The following is a 13973-nucleotide window of genomic DNA, read 5'->3' on the forward strand; positions in this document are numbered from 1 at the left end:
ACTTCTGGCTCGAAGCCCGGAGGACTTCTGGCTCGAAACCCGGAGGACTTCTGGCTCGAAGCCCGGAGGACTTCTGGCTCGAAGCCCGGAGGACTGCCAGATTGAAGCCCGAAGGACTTCCGAATTGAAGCCCGGAGGACTTCCGAATTGAAGCCCGGAGGACTTCTGGCTCGAAGCCCGGAGGACTTCTGGCTCGAAGCCCGGAGGACTTCTGGCTCGAAGCCCGGAGGACTTCTGGCTCGAAGCCCGGAGGACTGCCAGATTGAAGCCCGAAGGACTTCCGAATTGAAGCCCGGAGGACTTCCGAATTGAAGCCCGGAGGACTTCTGGCTCGAAGCCCGGAGGACTTCTGGCTCGAAGCCCGGAGGACTTCTGGCTCGAAGCCCGGAGGACTTCTGGCTCGAAGCCCGGAGGACATCTGGCTCGAAGCCCGGAGGACTTCAGGCTCGAAGCCCGGAGGACTTCTGGCTCGAAGCCCGGAGGACTTATGTGAGCCAGAATTCTGGCTCGAAGCCCGGAGGACTTCTGGCTCGAAGCCCGGAGGACTGCCAGATTGAAGCCCGAAGGACTTCCGAATTGAAGCCCGGAGGACTTCCGAATTGAAGCCCGGAGGACTTCTGGCTCGAAGCCCGGAGGACTTCTGGCTCGAAGCCCGGAGGACTTCTGGCTCGAAGCCCGGAGGACTTCTGGCTCGAAGCCCGGAGGACTGCCAGATTGAAGCCCGAAGGACTTCCGAATTGAAGCCCGGAGGACTTCCGAATTGAAGCCCGGAGGACTTCTGGCTCGAAGCCCGGAGGACTTCTGGCTCGAACTCTGGAAGAATTCTGGCTCGAAGCCTGGAGGACTTCTGGTTCGAAGCCCGGAGGACTTATGTGAGCCAGAATTCTGGCTCGAAGCCCGGAGGATTTCTGGCTCGAAGCCCGGAGGATTTCTGGCTCGAAGCCCGGAGTACTTCTGGCTCGAAGCCCGGAGGACTTCTTGCTCGAAGCCCGGAGGACTTCTGGCTCGAAGCCCGGAGGACTTCTGGCTCGAAGCCCGGAGGACTTCTGGCTCGAAGCCCGGAGGACTTCTGGCTCGAAGCCCGGAGGACTGCCAGATTGAAGCCCGAAGGGCGTCCGAATTGAAGCCCAGAGGACTTCCGAATTGAAGCCCGGAGGACTTCTGGCTCGAAGCCCGGAGGACTTCTGGCTCGAACTCTGGAAGAATTCTGGCTGTGAGCCAGTATTCTGGCTGAAGCCCGGAGGTCTTCTGGCTCGAAGCCCGGAGGACTTCTGGCTGGAAGCCCGGAGGAATTCTGGCTCGAAGCCCGGAGATCTTCAGGCTCGAACTCTGGAGGAATTCTGGCTCGAAGCCTGGAGGACTTCTGGTTCGAAGCCCGGAGGACTTCTGTGAGCCAGTATTCTGGCTCGAAGCCCGGAGGTCTTCTGGCTCGAAGCCCGGAGAACTTCTGGCTCGAAGACCGGAGGACTTCTGGCTTGAAGCCCGGAGGACTTCTGGCTCGAAGCCCGGAGAACTGCCAGATTGAAACCCGATGGACTTCCGAATTGAAGCCCGGAGGACTTCTGGCTCGAAGCCCGGAGGACTTCTGGCTCGAACTCTGGAAAAATTCTGGCTCGAAGCCTGGAGGACTTCTGGTTCGAAGCCCGGAGGACTTCTGTAAGCCAGTATTCTGGCTCGAAGCCCGGAGGACTTCTGGCTCGAAGCCCGGAGGTCTTCTGGCTCGAAGCCCGGAGGACTTCTGGTTCGAAGCCTGGAGGATTTCTGGCTTGAAGCCCGGAGGACTTCTTGCTCGAAGCCCGGAGGACTGCCGGATTGAAACCCGAAGGACTTCCGAATTGAAGCCCGAAGGACTTCTGGGCTCAATGCCTGAAAAGCTTCTTGACTGAGCTCAAAGCCCGGAGGACTTCTGGCTCGAAGCCCGGATGACTTCTGGCTCAAAGCCCGGAGGACTTCTGGCTCGTAGTCTTGAGGACTTCTGGCTCAAAACCCGGTGGACTTCTGGATCGAAGTGCGAAGTATATCTGGCTCGAAGCTTGGAAAACTTCTGCCTGGAAGCTCTGGGTACTTCTGGCTCAAAGCCCGGAGGACTTGTGGCTAGAATATCGGAGCATTTCTAACTCGAAGCCTAGAGAACTTCTGAATCGCAGTACGGAAGACTTCGGCGGGCTTTTGGCTCGAGGCCCGGAGCACTTCCGTATTGAAGCCCGGAGGTTTACCGAATTGACTTCCGAATTAAAGCCTGGAGGGACTTCTGGACTCAAAACCTCTGGCCTAGAGCCCGATGGATATTTGATTTGAAGACTGGAGAAATTCTGGCTCAAAGCCAGAAGAAGTTCTGGCTCGAAGCCCGGAGGACTTCCGACTAGAAGCCCAGAGGTCTTCCGACTGGAAGCCCGGAAGACTTCTGATGGGAAGCATGGCATTTCATTGGATCTAATACTGAATCCTGAATTACAGAAAAATTCTAGTAGATGCTTAAAGAAAGTCTTGCTATATTTCAGAGAAGATCAGACTGAAAACCAAACTACATCTGTTGGAGAACTGCAGAAGCTCTCTGAGGCAGTACTTCTTACAAGATTTTTGATAATTTTCGAAAATGTTCCGACAGAAACCAATGTATCTATCTTCTAAATATGGAAGCGTACCATAGTTTATACAGAAGCTTCTAATAGCTACTACAAAATGGCTCCCAGAGCTTCAGCAGAAGCTGCCTAAAGTTTCAGCGGATGCTTTAAAAATTCGCCATAGTTTCTTCGGAAGCTTTTCAAAGCATCAACAGAAGCTGCTCGAAGCTTCTACTGAAGCTTCTAAAAGATTCTACAGAAGATCTTCAGAGGTTTTTCGGGAGCTTGCCAAAGCATTTACTGAAGCTTGTCAAAGCTTCTATATGGACTTCCCAAAGCATCTAGACAGTCTTGCCAAAGCGTCTACAGAAGCTTCTAAAGGTCTGTTCAAAATGTTCCCAAAGATCATACATATGGTTTCAAAAGAAAAGGCTTCCTGAAGTTTCTCCAGTAGCTTCCCACAGCTCCCACCGTTAACTTTTCAAAACTACTCCGGAAGCTTGTTGATTATAACGATGACACCTAGAAAGATAATGCGCAAACTTTCACTGTTTGCAGAGTTGACCGTTGAGCTTCAAAGTACAACGGGAAGTCATCCAAAGCATAATAAAATCTGCTCGTTAACATCTCCATGGTACTTGAGGACTAGTATATACTCTACGTAGATTAATTGATTTAGTGTAACTTTCAAGTTACAAGATCTTTATTGAAACATCCGATATTATTGTTCTGATCAAAGCAAATGCAGCGCAAAAAGGTTCAACTTAAAAATTTTACAAAAATAAACTGTAATGTGCCATATATGTTTGTGCGGCTGTGCGTGTAATGTAAACCATAGATGTGAGCATCTCTCAATAGCTCCCCCAATGAAACCTAAGCATACAACAAAAGCCTTGAAAAGCTAAGCATCAACTTATGTAAACTAGCACTAGAAACCGACGAGAGGAGTGTGGATCGGTGAGCTCACCTGGAATTGCTGCATCGGGTAGGCGACGACACCGGCAGCCTGTGGAAGGGCTCCTCCGACGCCGGCCTGTGCCAGTTGCTGAGCGGTGGCAGGGATCTGCGCTTGAGTCGGGACACCAGGCCAGGCTCCTGGCAGCTGCATGCCCATTCTGTGGGACGAGTGAATACATCGTTGAACTACCAAGTTTCTCCAAGTCAGAACCCTCCCAGGTACTTACCCCATATAACCCTGCTGGTAGCCGGCGAACTGTCCGTACGTGTAGCCCTGCATGCCCTGTAGGAACTGGCTCTGTAGCGGGGCAGCGGCCGGAGCTGGCGTCGTCGGATAGGTCGGAGCAGGTGGATACCAGTAGCCCGCAACCTGCTGGCCGTAAGCCGTGTTGAAGGGGAATCCAGCCTGGCTCAGGGCTTGACTCGCCAGCGACGGAGCATTGTTCGGGTCGCCACTTTCCTTACCCCAGGAGCATTTGACCGTTTGAGCGTTGATTTCCGAGTTGTGTACGGCGACGATGGCATGGGTGGCGGCTTCCTTGGTCGAGAATCTGCAGAAGGCGGAACCAAATTAGAATCGTAGTCCTAATCCCCTCGCGACAGAATAACTCACCTCACAAAAGCATATCCCTTGTCCTTGAAGACGCGGATCTCCTGAATGGTCCCGAACGGAGAGAACGTCTTCTGCAGGATCTCTTCGCTCAATCCTCCGGCCAGGGTTCCGCCGACTCCTCCGCAGTACACGGTACAGTTGGTTGGACTGCTCTGGTTGTAGACCTCGTCGAAGGTGAGCGGCTTGGCGTTCACTGCAATGGGAGGCAAAGCGGTATTTTATCGTTGCGTTAGAAGCTCTCGGTTAAGAAGAGTGGAAAATTAATATTTATGAGGAAAAGAGGAAACTGTGGTTAGCCGAAAAATGAGTTTGAAGAAAAATGGAATAAAATTGACTATGGACGTATGGAGCTCAGAAAGGATCATTCCGATATCTGCAGTCATGTTTTGCGTAGTGATTGCAGATAGGAGTCATGTACAGATTATGTCACTTGAATCTAGGAGGTTTTGGAATGTCCTTCTCCTCTACTACAAGCATGACATAATCTGCGTGTGACCCCACTGGTCCATGATACTTTCTGAAAGCTTTTTAGTTATCTCTATAAAGTATCTGAATATTAGAATATGCTTTTGAAAATATCTTACAGGAATCTTAGAAAAGGAGCCGTCAAATTCATTCATAGCTATTGGGTTTTGGTACTATTGGGATTGTTAATCGCTGGAGAATTTAATCAAGAATGGAGTTAATCGAATTCAAAATCCAAAGGATCCTAGAATTGAAGAGCTCAAACGTCAAAGAGAGTAAGTGACGATTTTGACGGATTAGAGTTAAGTATACCAATTAATTCTATTGTTTCAAAGCTTTTCAATGATATTTTTTGATGATTTTTTCATCCGACATAACACATAACGTAATTCGTAGAAAATAAGATTGCTTTTGCTCCAATACAATTTATATAGAATGAAAAAAATATAGAAAAACTAGTTTTTGTCACTTGTCACTTAAACCTTTTTGCTTCTAACCCTCTCAATTGCAAAAGTTTATAAATAAAACGATAGAAGTTTGCGGATTTTTTTGAATCTTAAGCTTGAAAAAACTTAATCAGAAGATTCACAAACCCAAAGAGTTTCCCAAAATCTCTGCAGAAGTATTCATAAGATTCGTAAAGCAGCTATTGGGGCTTTCCGACTTACCCACAGTCTTGCAAAATCTTTTAACTTACGTTTGAACAATAACCTCACAATAGATCGGATATGCTTCTTGTCGAAGCTCAGAAAAACTTCCCACTGGAGCAATTTTCTTACAAAAATTTGAAGAACAAAAAAACACAGAAGCATCTCATAAAAACCCAGAGAATTTTGTTTAAATGAACGTTTACTGTTGAAAATGTGTATATTTACATTAACTGATATATTCAAATTCACCTTAGGTTATGATGTAGAACCTTACAATAGTATTAAAATAAGTTCCCAAAACCAAAAATTCGTGAGCTCTTCTGCGGCGCAAGCGACTTGAAGGTGAATTTTCGAATTATTTAGAAGATACCAGGCTCTAAAGGCATTTATAGTGTTTATAAATTTTGTTTTAGATGCCAATGACCGATTGACGATAGGAGCGTTAGATTTCGTTTTAAACTGTCCGTTTATGTAATATCTGTATGTACCTAAGTGTGTGATTCCAAATAAATGTGTTTAAAAAAAAAAGTTATGAAATATGACCTTCAGCGAAGTCTTCATAACTTTGTTATTTTCTAACTAATTTTGAAGTTCTTGGCGCCATTCTCTTCAATATTAAATTTACAAAACAATTGAAGAATATCAAATTTGTCTAGAATCAAAACTAGTCTTAGTTAAAGTCTAGTTTTCTCCTATTTTTTTCCTCTATTACTAGATAAATCATCTTTATTCTACCATAAATTCATAAATACTTAACCGATTCTAAATCTTTTTACATGCTTTTGAAGCAAATTCAGATGTTCTTAATTTATGTTTGTAAAAAAATAATTTAAAAACATGTTTTGACTTAATTATTTAACAGAAACTGCTCATAAACTTAAATTTTCGTCGGAAAATACTATATTTTCCAAATTTTCATTAGTTAAACTTTAAAACATAAGCTGAAACTGGATTTTATCATTTGTTTAATCTTTAAAATGGTCTTAAAAGCAAATTTTCATAAATTTCATTGTTCACTTAGATAACAGAATACCTTATAAACTCATGCTTAACAGTAAAACTGTAATTTTCGACGAAAAAAAATTAAACAATTCCAAAAGATTGGAGTTTTTTAATAAGAAATCATGTTTTGGAGTAGTTTTTGTTAAATAACTAAGCCAAAAAAAATTTTTTTTTTATTAAATTTGTTGTTCACACAGTTTGAAACTTAATTTGAAACTTAAAAATGAAAAATAATCTAACATCGGATGAGTATTCATGAAGTTGTGGTCAAACAAGATGACTTTTGTTGTATAAAGAGGAAAAATTTCGAGAAACCTTTGGCTAAGACTTGATTTTAGATAAATTTGATATTTTACAAACTTTACGTAAATTCATTTTTGAAGAGAATGATGCTAAGAGCTTAGAAAATAACAAAGTTATGAAGACTTCACTGAAGGTCATATTTTCATAACTTGAAAATTGATCTTCAAGTCGCTTGCGCCACCTCAAAGTAATAACATTTTTTAACTCAAAATTCGAGGTTTCCCTTTTAATAAAAAAGGAATTTAAAAGCGCACACGGATTTTTGGTTCTGAGAACTTTCGAAAAATAAGTCGCACCCTACTGCGGAAACTCCTTATAGCTTCTACTGAAACATTTAAAAGCTTTTTCAAGCTTCTTCGTAAGGTTCTCGAAGTTTGTGCAAGTTTAAAAACGTTTCTACTGGAGCTGCTCATATTCAAAACTTCTAGCACAGCTTCCCAAAGCATCTACCGAAGCTTTATAAGACTTCATCCAAAGTTTTGCTAAGCTTCTACTAAAGCTTCTCTAAACTATTGCTGCAGTTTTCCTGAGCTCTTACGTGATCTTATCGAAAACTTTCCAAGAATTCTATAGAAAATAACCAAAGCTTCAATGAAAGCTGACTAAAATGGCTATGAAAGCTTCCCAAAGTTTTGGCGGACATTTCCACGGAAACTACTCAAAGCTTATACTGAAGCTTCTAAAAGTTTGCTCGGGATCTTACTAAAGCTTACCAATGCTTGTATCGAGGCTTATAAAACATTTGCGAAAGCTTTTTAAAGCATTCCAAAGCATGTAGTTATTTACAAAAGCTACTTCAAGAGCTGCTCAAAGCTTCCACCAAAACTGTATCAAGCTTATAGTAGAACATTTTGAATCTTATACCGAAATTTCTGTAAATTAATGCGGGAGCATGAAAAAGCATCTACGGAAGCTTCCCAAAGCTTCTCAATGCTTCTACGAAAGCTTGCCAAAGCTTCTACGAAAATCTACGGAAGCTTTCCAAAGCTTCTACGGAAGCTTTCCAAAGATTCTACGGAAGCTTTCCAAAGCTTCTACGGAAGCTTTCCAAAGCTTCTACGGAAGCTTTCCAAAGCTTCTACGGAAGCTTTCCAAAGCATCTACGGAAGCTTTCCAAAGCTTCTACGGAAGCTTTCCAAAGCTTCTACGGAAGCTTTCCAAAGCTTCTACGGAAGCTTTCCAAAGCTTCTACGGAAGCTTTCCAAAGCTTCTACGGAAGCTTTCCAAAGCTTCTACGGAAGCTTTCCAAAGCTTCTACGGAAGCTTTCCAAAGCTTCTACGGAAGCTTTCCAAAGCTTCTACGGAAGCTTTCCAAGGCTTCTTCGGAAGCTTTCCAAGGCTTCTTCGGAAGCTTTCCAAAGCTTCTACGGAAGCTTTCCAAAGCTTCTACGGAAGCTTTCCAAAGCTTCTTCGGAAGCTTTCCAAAGCTTCTTCGGAAGCTTTCCAAAGCTTCTACGGAAGCTTTCCAAAGCTTCTACGGAAGCTTTCCAAAGCTTCTACGAAAGCTTTCCAAGGTTTCTTCGTAAGCTTCCCAAAGCTTCTAAGGAAGCTTCCCAAAGCTTGTACCGAAACAGTACAAAGCTTGTACCAAAGCTTCGACTTAAACTTAGTCTAGTAAAAGCTTGATGTTGTGAAACTTACTGAATCTTAAACCTAAATTTCGGAAATTTTTTATGTTAGCTTCCCAAAACTTCAATGGAAGCTACCTAAAGATTCCCAGAGCTTCTACGGAAGCTTCCCAAAGCTTCTATGGAAACTTTCTAAAGCTTCTATGGAAACTTTCCAAAGTATCTAGGGAAGCTTTCCAAAGCTTCTAGGGAAGCTTTCCAAAGCTTCTACGGAAGTTTTCCAAAGCTTCTACGGAAGTTTCCCAAAGCATCTACGGAAGCTTCCCAAAGCTTCTATGGAAGCTTTTCAAAGCTTCTATGGAAGCTTTCCAAAGCTTCTACGGAAGCTTTCCAAAGCTTCTACGGAAGCTTTCCAAAGCTTCTACGGAAGCTTTCCAAAGCTTCTACGGAAGCTTTCCAAACCTTCTACGGAAGCTTTCCAAACCTTCTACGGAAGCTTCCCAAAGCTTCTATGGAAACTTTCTAAAGCTTCTATGGAAACTTTCCAAAGGTATCTAGGGAAGCTTTCCAAAGCTTCTAGGGAAGCTTTCCAAAGCTTCTACGGAAGTTTTCCAAAGCTTACACGGAAGTTTTCCAAAGCTTCTATGGAAGCTTTTCAAAGCTTCTATGAAAGCTTTCCAAAGCTTCTACGGAAGCTTCCCAAAGCTTCTACGGAAGCTTTCCAAACCTTCTACGGAAGCTTTCCAAAGCTTCTACGGAAGCTTTCCAAACCTTCTACGGAAGCTTCCCAAAGCTTCTATGGAAACTTTCTAAAGCTTCTATTGAAACTTTCCAAAGTATCTAGGGAAGCTTTCCAAAGCTTCTAGGGAAGCTTTCCAAAGCTTCTACGGAAGTTTTCCGAAGCTTCTACGGAAGTTTTCCAAAGCTTCTATGGAAGCTTTTCAAAGCTTCTATGGAAGCTTTCCAAAGCTTCTACGGAAGCTTTCCAAAGCTTCTACGGAAGCTTTCAAAACCTACTACGGAAGCTTTCCAAAGCTTCTACGGAAGCTTTCCAAACCTTCTACGGAAGCTTCCCAAAGCTTCTATGGAAACTTTCTAAAGCTTCTATGGAAACTTTCCAAAGTATCTAGGGAAGCTTTCCAAAGCTTCTACGGAAGCTTTCCAAAGCTTCCACGGAAGCTTTCCAAAGCTTCTACGGAAGCTTTCCAAACCTTCTACGGAAGCTTCCCAAAGCTTCTATGGAAACTTTCTAAAGCTTCTATGGAAACTTTCCAAAGTATCTAGGGAAGCTTTCCAAAGCTTCTACGGAAGCTTTCCAAAGCTTCCACGGAAGCTTTCCAAACCTTCTACGGAAGCTTTCCAAAGCTTCTACGGAAGCTTTCCAAAGCTTCTACGGAAGCTTTCCAAAGCTTCTACGGAAGCTTTCCAAACCTTCTACGGAAGCTTCCCAAAGCTTCTATGGAAACTTTCTAAAGCTTCTATGGAAACTTTCCAAAGTATCTAGGGAAGCTTTCCAAAGCTTCTACGGAAGCTTTCCAAAGCTTCTACGGAAGTTTTCCAAAGCTTCTACGGAAGTTTTCCAAAGCTTCTATGGAAGCTTTCCAAAGCTTCTATGGAAGCTTTTCAAAGCTTCTATGGAAGCTTTCCAAAGCTTCTATGGAAGCTTTCCAAAGCTTCTATGGAAGCTTTCCAAAGCTTCTACGGAAGCTTTCCAAAGCTTCTACGGAAGCTTTCCAAAGCTTCTACGGAAGCTTTCCAAAGCTTCTACGGAAGCTTTCCAAAGCTTCTACGGAAGCTTTCCAAAGCTTCTACGGAAGCTTTCCAAAGCTTCTACGGAAGCTTTCCAAAGCTTCTACGGAAGCTTTCCAAAGCTTCTACGGAAGCTTTCCAAAGGTTCTACGGAAGCTTTCCAAAGGTTCTACGGAAGCTTTCCAAACCTTCTACGGAAGCTTCCCAAAGCTTCTATGGAAACTTTCTAAAGCTTCTATGGAAACTTTCCAAAGTATCTAGGGAAGCTTCCCAAAGCTTCTAGGGAAGCTTTCCAAAGCTTCTACGGAAGTTTTCCAAAGCTTCTACGGAAGTTTTCCAAAGCTTCTACGGAAGCTTTCCAAAGCTTACACGGATGCTTCCCAAAGCTTCTACGGAAGCTTTCCAAAGCTTCTACGGAAGCTTTCCAAAGCTTCTACGGAAGCTTTCCAAAGCTTCTACGGAAGCTTTCCAAAGCTTCCACGGAAGCTTTCCAAAGCTTCTACGGAAGCTTTCCAAAGCTTCTACGGAAGCTTTCCAAAGCTTCTACGGAAGCTTTCCAAAGCTTCTTTGGATGCTTTCCAAAGCTTCTTCGGAAGCTTTCCAAAGCTTCTTCGGAAGCTTTCCAAAGCTTCTTCGGAAGCTCTCCAAAGCTTCTTCGGAAGCTTTCCAAAGCTTCTTCGGAAGCTTTCCAAAGCTTCTTCGGAAGCTTTCCAAAGCTTCTTCGGAAGCTTTCCAAAGCTTCTTCGGAAGCTTTCCAAAGCTTCTAAGGAAGCTTCCCAAAGCTTGTACCGAAACAGTACAAAGCTTGTACCGAAGCTTCGACTTAAACTTGGTCTGGTAAAAGCTTGATGCTGTGAAACTTACTGAATCTTAAACCTAAATTTCGGATTTTTTTTATGTTAGCTTCCCAAAACTTCAATGGAAGCTACCTAAAGCTCCCCAGAGCTTCTACGGAAGCTTCCCAAAGCTTCTATGGAAACTTTCTAAAGCTTCTATGGAAACTTTCTCATGCTTCTATGGAAACTTTCCAAAGTTTCTAGGGAAGCTTTCCAAAGCTTTTAGGGAAGCTTTCCAAAGCTTCTACGGAAGTTTTCCAAAGCTTCTACGGAAGCTAACCAAAGCTTCTACGGAAGCTTCCCAAAGCTGCTACTGAAGCTTCCCAAAGCTTCTACGGAAGCTTCCCAAAGCTTCTACGGAAGCATTCAAAAGCTTCTACGAAAGCATCCTAAGCTTATATGAAAACTTCCCAAAGCTTACACGGAAGCTTCCCAAAGCTTACACGGAAGTTTCCCAAAGCTTCCAAGGAAGATTTCCAAAGCTTATACGGAAGCTTCTCAAAGCTTATACGGAAGCTTTCCAAAGCTTCTACGGAAGCATCCCAAAGCTTCTATGAAAACTTCCCAAAGCTTACACGGAAGCTTCCCAAAGCTTACACGGAAGCTTCCCAAAGCTTATACGGAAGCTTTCCCAAAGCTTCTACGGAACCCGAGGAGGAACAAATAACTACCCAATAACTTATGCATACCATATTTTGGTATCATACCAAAATTAGGTATGGCTCAGTTGTCAATACCTCAATTTGGTATTACAATGGTATTGCGAAAACTGTTTAAAAAAATCAATAATACTTCATTGGGGTATTCAACAGCTATTGAGGACTGCTTGAGGTATTGAACTATTATTGAAAAATTTCACTTTCATATGAAAATCCATCACGTATTATTTAGGTATTACAATACCTGATCGAGTTATTAGTTTGGTATCAGTAGAACATTCTTGAGATATTATTTGAGGTATTTTACCTCTTATGCAGGGCTCATTCATACCTCATTCAGGTTGTTAGTATTGGAAATTGTCTGGTATGGAATACCTCAGTTTGGTATTCAGTAGCACTTTTCTTCTGCTCGGGAAGCTTCCCAAAGCTTCCAAGGAAGATTTGCTAAGCTTATACGGAAGCTTCCCAAAGCTTATACGGAAGCTTCCCAAAGCTTCTATGAAAACTTCCCAAAGCATCTACGGAAGCTTCCCAAAACTTCAACGGGAGCTTCCCAACGCTTCCACGGAAGCTACAATCTACATAAAACTTCAAAAGAAGTTTCATAAAACTTCTATCAATGTTCCTTGACTTATACCAATGCTTCCTAAAGAATCAATAGAAGCTTCCCTGAGACCCGACTGAAGCTTTTTAAAGCTTATAGAGAAGTTCCCAAAGTTTTAAGAGAACCTCCCCAAAGCTTCTAGAGAACCTCCCTAATGCTTTTAGAGAAGCACCCCAAAGCTTCTAGAGATGCTCCTCAAAGCTTCCCAAAGATTCTAGAGGAGCTCTCTAAAGCTTCTAGAGAAGCTTACCAAAGCTTCTACAGAAGCTTACCAAAGCTTCTACAGAAGCTTCTCAAAGCTTTAACGGAAGCTTCCTAAAGCTTCTACCGAAGCTTTGTAAAGTTTCGCAAAGCTTCTACGCAAGCTTCCCAAAGCTACAACCTTCATAAAACTTCCTAACTTATACCAAAAGCTTCCTGAAGCATCTATGGAAACTTTTCTGAGCTCCTGCTGAAGCCTTTAAAAGCTGATAGAGAAGCTCTTCAAAGTATCTAGAGACGCTCCCCAGAGCTTCTACAAAGCACCCCTGAGCTCCTACTTAAGCCTTTAGTAGCTTACAGATAAGCTCTCCAAAATTGCTAGAAACGCTAGCTTCCAGAGAAGCTCCCCAAAGCTTCTAGAGATCTCTCCACAGCTTCTTGAGAAGCTTCTCAAAGCTTCTAGAGCTTCTAGCTTCTCAAAGCTTCTAGAGTAGGTCCCTAGAACTTCCCAAAATTTATATCTTAGTTTTAACACTTCTACAGAAGCATCCCAAAACTTGTACCGAAGCTTCCCACAGGATTTACTAAAGTTTCGCAAAGCATCATCGGAAGCTTTCTTGAGCTTCGAGGGAAGATTTTCAAAACTTCAACGGAAGCTTCTCAAAGCTTTCGGGAGAGTAAAGCGGAAGCTTCCTGATGTTCAAAAAATATAGTTTCCAAAGCTTCTAAAGATGCTTTCCAGAGCTACTTAAGAATCATTTCGCTGCTTCTTCAGTAATTTTCAAAGCTTTATCAAAAATGGTCCAAAGCTTCTACAGTAACTTCTCAAACTACTGCTTAAAATGACGAGATAAAATCTTTAGAAGACTCATGTCAGAAATATTCATGCAGCTGATTTTCAAACGATTTCTAGTCCGTGAATTGTTTTTGAATCTGACAGTTTCAGTGACAGAATATAGTTTATTAGCTACTTTACATGTTATTTTTATTGTCATATCGGTCTTCTATGGGATATCCTCTTTGGAAATTCAATTAAGTCACGTGATGTTTGACCGTTACCAAACTCCGTGTTACTTTTTTCATAAAATTGCGAAAATTTTATCGCAATTCACCTAAACTCTTCTCTACCCTAAACTGTTATTGGCGCTCCATTAGTAGTTTAAACTTCTTTGTTCTATGATATGAAGGATACCAATTGTAGGCTTTGCTTTTAAATGAAATGGTCGGTAGAGTAAGGTGGGGCCAAAGTTCGACCATGGTGAAATAATCAATATTTCCAGAAAAACTAAAACAGTTGAAAATAAATTTCTTAGTTGCTGGATAAGACACAAAAAATCAATACTTTTGTGACAGGTTTATTTTATATTAGCTATAAACTTAAGTTTGCAGAAACAATACACTACATGATCTTCAAAAAGTTGTCAAAAATGCCCTATTTTGCAATTGTAATTGTAATATACCCAAAAATAACAGTTTTTTTTTTGGGGAACTGAGTAAAAAATATCAGACAAATTTTATCAAATTTAAAGATAATATGTGAATTTCAAGCAATTTGCATTTTTTCCGCTTGATAACTATGGGCTAAAAATGTTTTCCAAGCATTTATGCAAAAACTAATACAGCTTAAATCATCCTTATTATAGGCCTCGAAAAACAGTTACATTAAAATCGAATAAGATTGTATTTATTTTTTGTTCCAAGCAGTCAAAATTTGACTGAAAATTACAATTTTCCCGCCTAAAAACAATAACTTTTTCTAATCTAAATCAAATTATTTAATATTTGGAGTGAAAGTCTCTTAG

General features: G+C 42.3%; 1 protein-coding gene across 3 annotated transcripts in view; it reads right to left on the reverse strand.

Moving 5' to 3' along the window:
- Positions 1 to 13973, reverse strand: part of LOC5571436 (nucleolysin TIA-1) — an 824623-nt gene that overhangs the window by 12239 nt on the left and 798411 nt on the right. For all 3 annotated transcript variants that reach the window (XM_001659636.2, XM_021838196.1, XM_021838197.1), the window contains 3 exons: positions 4135 to 4327; positions 3749 to 4072; positions 3532 to 3679 (listed from right to left, as the gene is read on the reverse strand). In XM_001659636.2, coding sequence (XP_001659686.2) covers positions 3532 to 3679; positions 3749 to 4072; positions 4135 to 4327 — 665 coding nt within the window. The remainder of the gene's footprint in view (positions 1 to 3531; positions 3680 to 3748; positions 4073 to 4134; positions 4328 to 13973) is intronic.

Source organism: Aedes aegypti, chromosome 1, assembly GCF_002204515.2.
Source record: "Aedes aegypti strain LVP_AGWG chromosome 1, AaegL5.0 Primary Assembly, whole genome shotgun sequence".
In the NCBI taxonomy this organism is placed as follows: domain Eukaryota; kingdom Metazoa; phylum Arthropoda; class Insecta; order Diptera; family Culicidae; genus Aedes; species Aedes aegypti.